The 13,184-nt window shown below is 44.3% G+C and overlaps 1 protein-coding gene across 1 annotated transcript in view; it reads right to left on the reverse strand.

Annotated features, from left to right (window-relative positions):
• Positions 1 to 4,848: 4,848 nt before the first annotated feature.
• Positions 4,849 to 13,184, reverse strand: part of c1ql4b (complement component 1, q subcomponent-like 4b) — a 29,789-nt gene continuing 21,453 nt past the window's right edge. Inside the window, exon 3 of the mRNA XM_058054403.2 lies at positions 4,849 to 6,132. Within this exon, the coding sequence (XP_057910386.1) occupies positions 5,953 to 6,132 (180 nt within the window). The 3' untranslated portion in view covers positions 4,849 to 5,952. The remainder of the gene's footprint in view (positions 6,133 to 13,184) is intronic.

Raw genomic sequence — 13,184 nt, forward strand, 5'->3', positions numbered from 1 at the left:
AATATTCGGAGCAAAATGTTTCATTTTCATTTCAGTCACATAAAGTCGTTTTTAAAATCAAAGTATTACGAGAAAGAACGTGACCATTTTTGGATAATTAGGTTGCAGAAATATTAATAATGCTACCAGAGTAAAGTCCAAATATTATGGCAATAAAGTGGCAAATCTATGAAACAGGATTCATTTTCTATGAATAAAGTAGAAATATGAACAGAACACAAGGACAAGCGGTAGAAAATGAATGAATGAATGAAAGTTGTAGTTTTCACAGGAAAAAGGGTTATCAAAATAAATTTGAAATGTTATGAGAAAAAATTAAAATGTCATTTTAGTAGCATAGAAATGAAATGGTGAAAAAAAATGCATTTAAAAATCCTACTATGATGATAACAAGCCAAACAAAATACCGTTGTCATATTTGGGAAATTAGTTTAGGGACAAGGTGTCACGCCCTGAGGGGTTTCCTGGAGGAGGAGGAGCAGGGCTCGCTGGAAGAGATGGAGAAGCTCAGGCGCGGACGCCGCCTGCTTCACCGTCGCTGCGTCAGGCCTGGACGCCGCCTGCTTCTTTTCCGCCGCGTCAGGCCCGGATGCCGCCTGCTTCTCCTCCGCCGCGTCAGGCCCGGACGCCGCCTGCTTCTCCTCCGCCGCGTCAGGCCCGGACGCCGCCTGCTTCTCCTCCGCCGCATCAGGCCCGGACGCCGCCTGCTTCTAGACTCCCTGCCGGGGCCCAGGTTCTACGTCCAGGGCGCCCCCCTGAGGAGGCATCCTCGAGTGCTTATCACCTCCGCCGACCCAACCATTCACTTGGAGGGGTCTTGCTGCCTCTGCCGGGCCTGCCGACCCCCAGAAGGGTCCCGTTGGCGACCCACCTCCGGTCCCCCCACCACCCATCCCTCTTTGACTTTGAACTGTCTGGGACGCCTGGGATCCGTCCTTGAGGGGGGTGTACTGTCACGCCCTGTGGGGTTTCCCACGTGACAGTTTGTTGGAGTTACCTTCTGGGCTTTGATTTCCGTTCTGGACACTCTTGTTTTGTATTGAACTTCCTGTTTTGCCCTGTCTTCCTTTGCTGCCTATCATCCACACCTGTCCCTAATTTGTGTTGGTATTTATTTCAGGTGTGTGCTTCTCCCCGGGTGGGATCATTATCATTTGTCCGTCTGCCTCATGAGTTGCTTTATCCCGCTGCTGCTAATATTGCAAGCAATAAATATTTTTACCTGCATTTGGTCCTGCTCTCTGCATCCTGGGGTCGCACCGCAAAGCAATCAAGCCCGACCGTGACACAAGGTCAAATATTTTGGCAATAAAGTCATAATATTCCAAAAAGAAAGTTGGAATCATTGGGGAAAAAGAAGAGCAAAAACAGAAAAAGTGTGAAGTCATATGGCACAGCTGAGATGGAATACGATAGCTAGCATATCTGCAGTGTTGCTCAACTCCATATCATCCTTAGTTGGGGAGGGGTGGAATCAATGACAAGGAGTCTAATGGAGGACACAGAAATGCAAAGCATGGAAAAAGAGGAAAGTAGACCAGCATAGATATGTGTGATTGCTGTCATGTGTCTGACCTGTTTACTTGTTCTCCTTTATTCCCAGCATTACGATAAATGAGCAATGTGTGTGTGTGTGCGTGTGTGCATGTGTGTGTGTGTTAGCACTACCCAGCCTCATTTGCAAAAGTCCAAAGACAACACTGAAAAGCAACTGCTATTCCTCACACTGTGTGTGTTGTTTGTTTTGTGTGTGTGTGTGTGTGTGTGTGTGTGTGTGCAGCTGTCTGTGCTGAAGGGGGGAGAGAGAGAGAGCGAGAGAGCGAGAGAAGCCTATTGATTATTTTAATCCTCCTATTTGTGAGTCTGTGATCCTCTGGGCTGGGCCTGCCACAGAGGGATTGCTAATGGGGCTGAACCCTTCCCTCCCCAACCCTCGCTCCCTGTCCAATTAACTCAACGCTGGAATCTGCCAGGAAGGAGCGCTGGGACCCACAGACCCCGCTGCCCACCCCGTGTCCAACATCTCAACAATCTGCAGCACATTCACACCCCCTCGCCGACAAGCCCAGACCTCCTCTACCTCACTGGAACATCTACTCTTTGCTTTTCACTTCACACCTCACCTTTATTTCTATTCTTCATCCATCCATTCGTCAACACAACACCTACCAACACCCTGGCAACGACAATAACACAACCATCCATACACAGTACACACCTACTGTAGACACAATCATTACAACACTACTGCATACTTTATTATCTACCACCTCATCACGACTGCATACTCTACTATGTACCACCTGATAAGTAGTGTGTATGTACCAACTGACAAGGAGTGTGTATGTACCACTTGATAAGTAGTGTGTATGTACCAGCTGATAAATAGTGTGTATGTACCAGGTGATAAATAGTGTGTATGTACCAGGTGATAAATAGTGTGTATGTACCAGGTGATAAATAGTGTGTATGTACCAGGTGATAAGGAGTGTGTATGTACCAACTGATAAGTAGCGCTTATGTACCAACTGATAAGGAGTGCGCATGTCCCAGGTGATAAATATTGTGTATGTACCAGCTGACAAAGAGTGCGTATGTACCAGCTGATAAATAGTGTGTATGTACCAGGTGATAAGTATTGTGTATGTACCAGCTGATAAGGAGTGTGTATGTACCAGCTGATAAGTATTGTGTATGTACCAGCTGATAAGTAGCGCTTGTGTACCAACTGATAAGGAGTGTGAACTATGTACCAGCTGACAAGGAGTGTGTATGTACCAGGTGATAAGTAGCGCTTAAGTACCAACTGATAAGGAGTGTGTATGTACCAGGTGATAAGTATCGTGTATACACCAGCTCATAAGGAGTGTGTATGTACCAGCTGATAAGTAGCGCTTAAGTACCAACTGATAAGGAGTGTGTATGTACCAGGTGATAAGTAGCGCTTAAGTACCAACTGATAAGGAGTGTGTATGTACCAGGTGATAAGTATCGTGTATACACCAGCTGATAAGGAGTGTGTATGTATCAGCTGATAAGTATTGTGTATGTACCAGGTGATAAGTACCGCTTGTGTACCAACTGATAAGGAGTGTGTATGTACCAGGTGATAAGTATCGTGTATGTACCAGTTGACAAGGAGTGTGTATGTACCAGGTGATAAGTATTGTGTATGTACCAGCTGATAAGGAGTGTGTATGTACCAGCTGATAAGTATTGTGTATGTACCAGGTGATAAGTATCGTGCATGTACCAACTGATAAGGAGTGCGTATGTCCCAGGTGACAAGTATTGTGTATGTACCAGCTGACAAGGAGTGTGTATGTACCAGCTGACAAGGAGTGTGTATGTACCAGCTGACAAGGAGTGTGTATGTACCAGCTGATAAGGAGTGCGTATGTCCCAGGTGACAAGTATTGTGTATGTACCAGCTGACAAGTATTGTGTATGTACCAGCTGACAAGGAGTGTGTATGTACCAGCTGACAAGGAGTGTGTATGTACCAGCTGACAAGGAGTGTGCATGTACCAGCTGATAAGGAGTGTGTATGTACCAGGTGATAAGTATCGTGTATGTACCAGCTGATAAGGAGTGTGTATGTAACAGCTGATAAGTAGCGCTTATGTACCAACTGATACAGAGTGCGTATGTCCCAGATGACAAGTATTGTGTATGTACCAGCTGACAAGGAGTGTGTATGTACCAGCTGACAAGGAGTGTGTATGTACCAGCTGATAAGGAGTGTGTATGTACCAGGTGATAAGTATCGTGCATGTACCAGCTGATAAGGAGTGTGTATGTAACAGCTGATAAGTAGCGCTTATGTACCAACTGATAAGGAGTGCGTATGTACCAGGTGATAAGTATTGTGTATATACCAGCTGATAAGGAGTGTGTATGTACCAGGCAATAAGTATTGTGTATGTACCAGCTGACAAGGAGTGTGTATGTACCAGGTGATAAGTAGAGCTTATGTACCAACTGATAAGGAGTGCGTATGTACCAGGTGATAAGTATGGTGTATGTACCAGTTGATAAGGAGTGTATATGTGCCAGGTGATAAATATTGTGTATGTACCAGCTGACAAGGAGTTTGTATGTACCAGCCAAGTGTGAACATGAAAATACTTGAAAGAAGTCAGTGCCTCACCAGCCGTGAAGCAGCCTGTGTTGTGCGGGTAGGCTGGCCTTGAAGAGGAAAAAAGGAGTCGCGTTTCCAAACAGTCACCAATGGAAGCATCAGGTTGATGTCCAAGTTGCAGCACATCCAAAGCACCCCCAGCGTGGCTACGTAGGGTACTTCCTGATGCAGAATGGAGAGCATGGCCAGCTTGTCTTCGTGTGTGCAGACATGATGCGATACATTGAAAGATTGTGTCTGCTTTTTCCTGCTGTGACAAACATGGAGCACAGCCTGGAAAATCCCTGTCAGATTGCTGCCTGTGTCACACGGATCACACAACATCAGCCTGGATCTGAAAAGCCAAACGCTGCCATGCATGAAATATGAAACATAAGGCACAGAAAAGCCAGCAAAATTCATGAAATAGGTCGTCACCTTGTGGCCGAGTGGGTAGCACAGTGGGTAGCCACACAGTCAAGAGATGGGAAGACCTGGCTTGGAATCTCCACTTGGCCATCTCTGTGTGAGAGTTTGGTTTTCCTCCCCCATTCCAAAAACATGCTAGGTTAATTGGCCACTCCAAATTGTCCATAGTTATGAATGTGAGTGTGAATGGTTGTTTGTCTGTATGTGCCCTGTGATTGACCAGTCCAGGGTGTACCCCGCTTAAAAAGGTAAGGATGGATGGAGGTAGTCCCCTTTGGAAAAACACTTCCACAGTAACACACATGCTTTTATTATGATAAGAACCACACCCAACTCAGCACACATAGGAGACATTGGGCTACATTCAATACTTTCTCGCCACTTTCTTTATTCCACGAGAAAGAATGCTTTGTCACATGAACCATGTACATTCATCTCTGCTTTTACCTTCCCTCCTACATACAGCAGCAGTGACTGGGGTGGAGGAACTACAGTACTACAGTATACTCAACAACACACTACAATAACACCTCCCTGATGGCGATTTATGACTTCCACACCCGAGCGTCATGAAGCCATTTCTGCAAAATAGGAAATGGAATATTTTGGTAGTTAGAAAACCTGTCTGCCACCCTCTTTCTTACATTATTAGAGCCCGCTGGGCATGAAGTAACAGCCCTATAGTCACCTTTACACGGCTATTTGCCAATATAGTAGACATCATAAGCAAAAATAAGACATAAATAAGAGTGTGTGTTGCTTTTAATGTTTTATGGTGCTTGGGGTGAGGGGGTGGCAGTTTTACACTTGAAAATGTTTCATTTTGGCAAAATATGCGTCCAGCATTTGACAGTAGTCATAGGTCATAGTAACAAGATGAATTCTTTGTGTTGATCCATCCGCACTTGGAACCTCCTTCAGATGCGACATTTGTTTAGGAGTGTTACATACGCCATATCAGAAACGACAAAGGAGATCTGGCCCCTCCTGCTCCTGCTCAGACATGTTGACCTGTGTAAAGGTGCATTCACTTCATCCTCTCCAGCCTTGGAGCCCAAACATACCCATGTGTCACAACACTTTGCCATGGAGTCACAGGCCTTATCAGCTGTTATGAATACTGCTATGACGTACAGCATGTTCACTTTTCATTTGGGATGGATAGCTTGTCCTTCTTTCATTCTTGCACCGTGTGTGTGTGTGTGTGTGTGTGTGGAAAAGAGCCATTAGATGCGAGCTTACACGGGTTGTTAGTTAATGGCACACAATTACGACTAAGCAAGCGCGCGTGTCTGAGGTAAATGTTAAGTGATGATATGATAGAATAATTGATTCATATTTGGATGGAAACTCTCTTGGGTGATGGCATGATGGAGGAGATCCACTGCAGGAAATTCAGCCATTCAGTCGGGATAGATGAGGAAGCCGGAGAAGGTGCTGTATTTGTTGGTGTTCCCGCCGTGAACTTTACCCCCGTCCAGCTGCACGCACACTTCGTCCCCCACGTCCAGGTGCAGGATGACACTGTTGGAGGCGTAGTCGTAATTCTGGTCTGCATCCTGGGCGATTGCACTGGCCCTTACCTGAGAAGAAGAGCACAAATACATCAAATGTACCAGCTGGGCTTTCCCTCATCACCTTATCATCTATCTCAAGGTACTGGAGCAACCCCGGTGCAAGATCACAAAACACAAAACATCACCAACTGCTTGCAAACTTCCCACCAACACTACTACTACTACTACTACTACTACTACTACTACAACTACAACAACTACTACTACTACTACTGGAAATAACAACTTACCAATAAACACTAAATACTGTTTAAAAAGCATGCTGGGATGCTATAATAATAATAATAATAATACTGATTCATCCATCCATCCACCAATCCATGCATCCACCCATCCATCCATCCATCCATCTATCCATCTATCCATCATCCACCAATCCATGCATCCACCCACCCATCCATCCATCCACCAATCCATGCATCCACCCACCCATCCATCTATCAATCCATCTCCCACCCATCCATCCATCCATCCATCCACCCATCCATTCACCCATCCACCCATTCATCCATCCATCCACAAATCTATCCATCCATCCACCAATCCATCCATCCACCAATCCATGCATCCACCCATCCATCCATCCATCCATCTATCTATCCATCATCCACCCATCTATCCACCAATCCATGCATCCATCCATCAATCTATCTATCATCCACCCATCCATCCATCCACCGATCTATCCATCCATCCACCAATCCATCCATCCACCAATCCATGCATCCACCCATCCATCATTCGCCCATCCATCCACCAATCCATGCATCCATCCATCAATCTATCATCCACCCATCCATCCATCCACCAATCCATGCATCCACCCACCCATCCATTTATCAATCCATCACGCATCCATCACCCGCCCATCCATCCACCCATCCATCCATCCACCCATCCATTCACCCATCCACCCATTCATCCATCCACCCATCCATCCATCCATCCATCCATCCATCCATCCATCCATCCATCCATCCATCCATCCATCCATCCATCATCCACCCATCCATCCACCAATCCATGCATCCATCCACCAATCTATCTATCATCCACCCATCTATCCATCAACCGATCTATCCATCCATCCACCAATCCATCCATCCACCAATCCATGCATCCACCCATCCATCATTCACCCATCCATCCACCAATCCATGCATCCATCCATCAATCTATCTATCATCCACCCATCCATCCATCCACCAATCCATGCATCCACCCACCCATCCATTTATCAATCCATCACGCACCCATCCATTCACCCATCCATCTATCCATCCATTCACCCATCCATTCACCCATCCATCTATCAATCCATTCACCCATCCATTCACCCATCAACCCATCCATCCATTTTCTATGCCGCTTATCCTCATGGAGCCTATCCCAGCTGACTTTGGGGGGGACCCCAGACTGATTTAAGTGCACTTGATGTATATTAGGGAGAGACTATAGGGCTGTTACTTCATGCCTAGAGGGCTCTAATAATGGTCTAAACAGCATGTAAAACCAAACCAAAATATTATCAATAAGGGACCTGACTTATCATGCTGGGGTCTGGAAGCCATGAAAACAAGGGACGAGTGTGTGTAATATTATTAGACGTTTAATTGAAAGGACTTCATAAGAATTCAACCAGCGTAGCAGTTGAGTTGAAAAACACACTGAGCATTGGAATACACCAAGTTGAAACGGCAATGATCAAATCATCTGGCAAATGAGTGAAAAACCATCACCACCGTAAGCTGTGATAACAGACAGACATGATCAGTCAGGACTGAGGGTGAGGGGGGGCAGTAATGAATAAAGATGATGGGGGTGGTGCTCAGTGCACGTGTTTACACAAGCACTAACAAATGGCCTCTAATGATGCGAGCACGGACAACAGCTTCCATGAAGGCACCTGAACGCCTACGGAGCTGCTGAATGTGTCATCATGCTTCTTCCTTCCTCTCACAAGCAGACACTTGGGGGGGGGGGGGGGCACCATTCATTATGCTTCCCACCCGCCAAGCAAACCTGCTTATATGAACTGGACCAGTAAGCAGCCATCCAAGCACGCCATTGGGCAGGAAGCCACAACCGCTCCCACTTACATTGCCCCGCCCCTAAGCACTCCTGTCTGCACGCCACGCCTGCATCGACCCACACTTACATTGGCCCCACCCCTAAACACTCCTGTCTGCACGCCAAGGCTGCATCGACCCATGCTTACATGGCCCCGCCCCTAAACACTCCTGTCTACTGGAAACACTCAACACCAACATCCAGCAACACACATTCTACACGCACAACACAACTACACACATCACATCTGTCTGTCCATTCACATACAATGTAAACATCTGTGTCTCCATTCGCATACAATGTAAACTCGGGATGTTCACATCAGGATTTGATGCTGCCGATACCAATCCCGATCATGCATGAGTGAAAAGGGCCGATACCGATACTTATAGGTTATCACATGGTTTGTCTGGTATCAGGCCAGGTATCATGCCCCCAAGTGTCAGTATCAGCCCGAGACCGAAGGTCACACGGGGGCATGATACCGGGCCTGATACCAGACAAATCATGTGATGATCTTATTATCATGTACTATTTAATTAAAAGACCATTTTGTTTCCAGAAAATGTTCAGTTTATTACATGTATTATATCTAAACAGTGTAAACACAATAATTGCAAAAATATTTCAACAATAATATTTTATCAACAGTCTTATCTTATCAATGTCTGACAATTAAAGTTCCATTAATCAAGTTTGGGTTTTCACGTGCACGATACCAGAGCAGCGCGCTCTGAGTGGACAGCTACGGGGGCTGATACTGGACATGGTTAAACTCTATATTTTATCAGTATCACTGCCCTGGGCTTTGACACAGTATCATTTCGGCCTTTTCCCGTATCATTCATGGGCGCTTTCTAGGGTACAGGGCCAATTAATACTGTAGTATGTGATAATGTGTGATATCAGTGTTCACAATGCCCGCTTCAAGCGTGGTACTAGCGCTCACACGTCACACTCATTGTGCGTCACTCACAACCAAAGGTCCTCCAGCTACATCGTGTCTGCTTGCTACCGAATCCGAACTGAAGTGCTACTCTTCCCCAAATGTTAGTAGTACATCCTGACGGATGATTACATCACCAGACTCACCACACCCAAGTGCCTCCCCATACCGCACCAATCTAAAGCTTTTCAAAGCGCCACCCCGGTGAGACATTTTTTGAGGCATGTTGTGCAGGGTGCAAAACTTATCTTACTCTCACCAAGACAGGAAGTCCCACACACTGAGACATGCTTGTTGTGGATGCTGCAGCGGGGGCGGAGCTGATCGGCACAGGGGATCAGCGTTTTAAAGCAAGGATCGGCCGATGTCGGTACTGTCCTTTTTCACAATTAATCGTAGCACCCCTAATGTAAACATCTGTCTGTCCTTTCGCATACAATGTAGACATCCATGTGTCCATTCACACACTGGGTAAACATCTGTATGTCTATTCACACGTAATGCAAACATCTGTCTGTCCACAACACAACTACACACACAACACATTCACATCACATATGTCTCTCCATTCACATACAATGTAAACATATGTCTCTCCATTCACATACAATGTAAACATCTGTCTCTCCATTCACATACAATGTAAACATCTGTCTCTCCATTCACATACAATGTAAACATATGTCTCTCCATTCACATACAATGTAAACATCTGTCTCTCCATTCACATACAATGTAAACATCTGTCTCTCCATTCACATACAATGTAAACATCTGTCTCTCCATTCACATACGATGTAAACATCTGTCTCTCCATTCACATACGATGTAAACATATGTCTCTCCATTCACATACAATGTAAACATCTGTCTCTTCACTCACATACAATGTAAACATCTGTCTCTCCATTCACATACAATGTAAACATCTGTCTCTCCATTCACATACAATGTAAACATCTGTCTCTCCATTCACATACAATGTAAAGATTTGTCTGTCCATTCGCACATTATGCAAACATCTGTCTGTCTATTCACAGACAATGTAAACATCTGTTTGTCCATTCACATACAAGATAAACATCCATTTGTCCATTCACAGGCGATGTAAGCATCTATCTGTCGATTCATACACGATGCACACATTCATTTCTCCGTTCAAATACAATGAAAACATCTGTTTATCCATTCTCACACAGGGCAAACATACGTCTCTCCATTTCCACATAATGTCAACATGTCTGTCTATTCTTACACATTGCAGAAACCTGTTTATCTATTTAACACAATGTACACATTTGTCTGTCCATTCGCATAAAATGTACAGCCTGCCGTAAATACTGTGGCGTATATTTACATGTCAATCATGTTATGAATGAAGTAACGCAGTGAAAGAGAACCAGTGTTGTAGGAAGGATGTAGTTTATTTATTGGCTATGTTATGAAAGAGAACCAGTGTTGTAAGAAGGATGTAGTTTATTTATCGGCTACATTATGAAAGAGAACCAGTGTTGTAAGAAGGATGTAGTTTATTTATCAGCTACATTATGAAAGAGAACCAGTGTTGTAAGAAGGATGTAGTTTATTTATCGGCTACATTATGAAAGAGAACCAGTGTTGTAAGAAGGATGTAATTTATTTATCAGCTACATTATGAAAGAGAACCAGTGTTGTAAGAAGGATGTAGTTTATTTATCAGCTACGTTATGAAAGAGAACCAGTGTTGTAAGAAGGATGTAATTTATTTATCAGCTACATTATGAAAGAGAACCAGTGTTGTAAGAAGGATGTAGTTTATTTATCGGCTACATTATGAGAGAGAACCAGTGTTGTAAGAAGGATGTAGTTTATTTATCGGCTACGTTATGAAAGAGAACCAGTGTTGTAAGAAGGATGTAGTTTATTTATCAGCTACATTATGAAAGAGAACCAGTGTTGTAAGAAGGATGTAGTTTATTTATCGGCTACATTATGAAAGAGAACCAGTGTTGTAAGAAGGATGTAATTTATTTATCAGCTACATTATGAAAGAGAACCAGTGTTGTAAGAAGGATGTAGTTTATTTATCAGCTACGTTATGAAAGAGAACCAGTGTTGTAAGAAGGATGTAATTTATTTATCAGCTACATTATGAAAGAGAACCAGTGTTGTAAGAAGGATGTAGTTTATTTATCGGCTACATTATGAGAGAGAACCAGTGTTGTAAGAAGGATGTAGTTTATTTATCGGCTACGTTATGAAAGAGAACCAGTGTTGTAAGAAGGATGTAGTTTATTTATCAGCTACATTATGAAAGAGAACCAGTGTTGTAAGAAGGATGTAGTTTATTTATCGGCTACGTTATGAAAGAGAACCAGTGTTGTAAGAAGGATGTAGTTTATTTATCAGCTACATTATGAAAGAGAACCAGTGTTGTAAGAAGGATGTAGTTTATTTATCAGCTACGTTATGAAAGAGAACCAATGTTGTAAGAAGGATGTAGTTTATTTATCGGCTACGTTATGAAAGAGAACCAGTGTTGTAAGAAGAATGTAGTTTATTTATCAGCTACGTTATGAAAGAGAACCAGTGTTGTAAGAAGGATGTAGTTTATTTATCGGCTACGTTATGAAAGAGAACCAGTGTTGTAAGAAGGATGTAGTTTATTTATCAGCTACGTTATGAAAGAGAACCAGTGTTGTAAGAAGGATGTAGTTTATTTATCAGCTACATTATGAAAGAGAACCAGTGTTGTAAGAAGGATGTAGTTTATTTATCGGCTACGTTATAAAAGAGAACCAGTGTTGTAAGAAGGATGTAGTTTATTTATCAGCTACATTATGAGAGAGAACCAGTGTTGTAAGAAGGATGTAGTTTATTTATCAGCTACATTATGAGAGAGAACCAGTGTTGTAAGAAGGATGTAGTTTATTTATCAGCTACATTATGAAAGAGAACCAGTGTTGTAAGAAGGATGAGTTGATCGTGACCCAAAGTACGGTAGTAAGTGGAAGATGCGTGACCTTCATGCTAAGAGCTGAGGAGCACAGGCCACATTTGAAAGCGCACGCAGAGGTAAATGCAGATCTCTTTTGCATGGAAAATGGCGAGTCAGTGTAAATCAGTTTGACTTTTTCTTATCGGAGATCAAAACGCAGCATCGGTTGGGACACCTCGGTTTTGAGGCATCATTAAGCTTCCCTGACTTCCATGTGATTCCATCCATCCATTTTCTATGCCGCTTTTCCTCATTAGGAGACTTCCGTGTGATTAGAAAGAAAAATCAAATCAGTCCTCCATTTAATGAGTCGCCTCCACTTCTCATCCCATCAGTCCAACTCATGACTCCATCTAATTCTCGCGGAGACCTTGAAAAAATGCCAGTGCTTTTATTCTCTGCGCCATACGGCAGAAACCAATCAATAACGGCCTTTTTCTTGGAATTCAAGTCACAGCACCTCCCTAATTGTTGTCTCTTCCTCCTTCCATCACCCCCACTCCTCCTCTTCATCTATCCATCTTTTCTCTCCTTCCACTTCAGCGGGATGCCGGTCACGCACACATTTTCTCTCCTCGCCGCGGCGCTGCTGGTGGGAGCAGACACTAAGCGCGTCCCTGTCCGCTCTAAATCGGATTGATTAACGCCGCCGCTGTGTCTCCCGGGGACCACGCCGCCCGCCCCCACCCCTCCTTCCAGGGAAGGCCGTACACTCGTGGGGGCTGGGGTAATTGGTGGTCGGGCAGCCGTGGCAGCTCAGCCCCTAATAGGTCCGAGCCCTCAACGGCGCCGTACGATCACAATAAAGGCGGGAAAACCAGCGTCGGTCAAATGGGCCCATCGCATATCAGCAGCACCCCAAAAACAAACGAGGACGCTCAGGCGTGCACACGGGACTGATTTGATACAACACACTCTGCTCTTTGCCGGGGAAGGGACGGAGCCATTCCCCCGGGAACGACTAATAGGATTTTGGAGGAGTAAAGCAGTAAAGAGATTCTGACATCTCGTACATCCGACATCTGCCTGCATGCTTGAACGCCGACGTTCCCCTGACACCCGCCT

The sequence above is a fragment of the Doryrhamphus excisus genome, linkage group LG18, assembly GCF_037039965.1.
Source record: "Doryrhamphus excisus strain RoL-2023G ecotype Guam linkage group LG18, RoL_Dexc_Guam_v1.1, whole genome shotgun sequence".
Classification (NCBI taxonomy): domain Eukaryota; kingdom Metazoa; phylum Chordata; class Actinopteri; order Syngnathiformes; family Syngnathidae; genus Doryrhamphus; species Doryrhamphus excisus.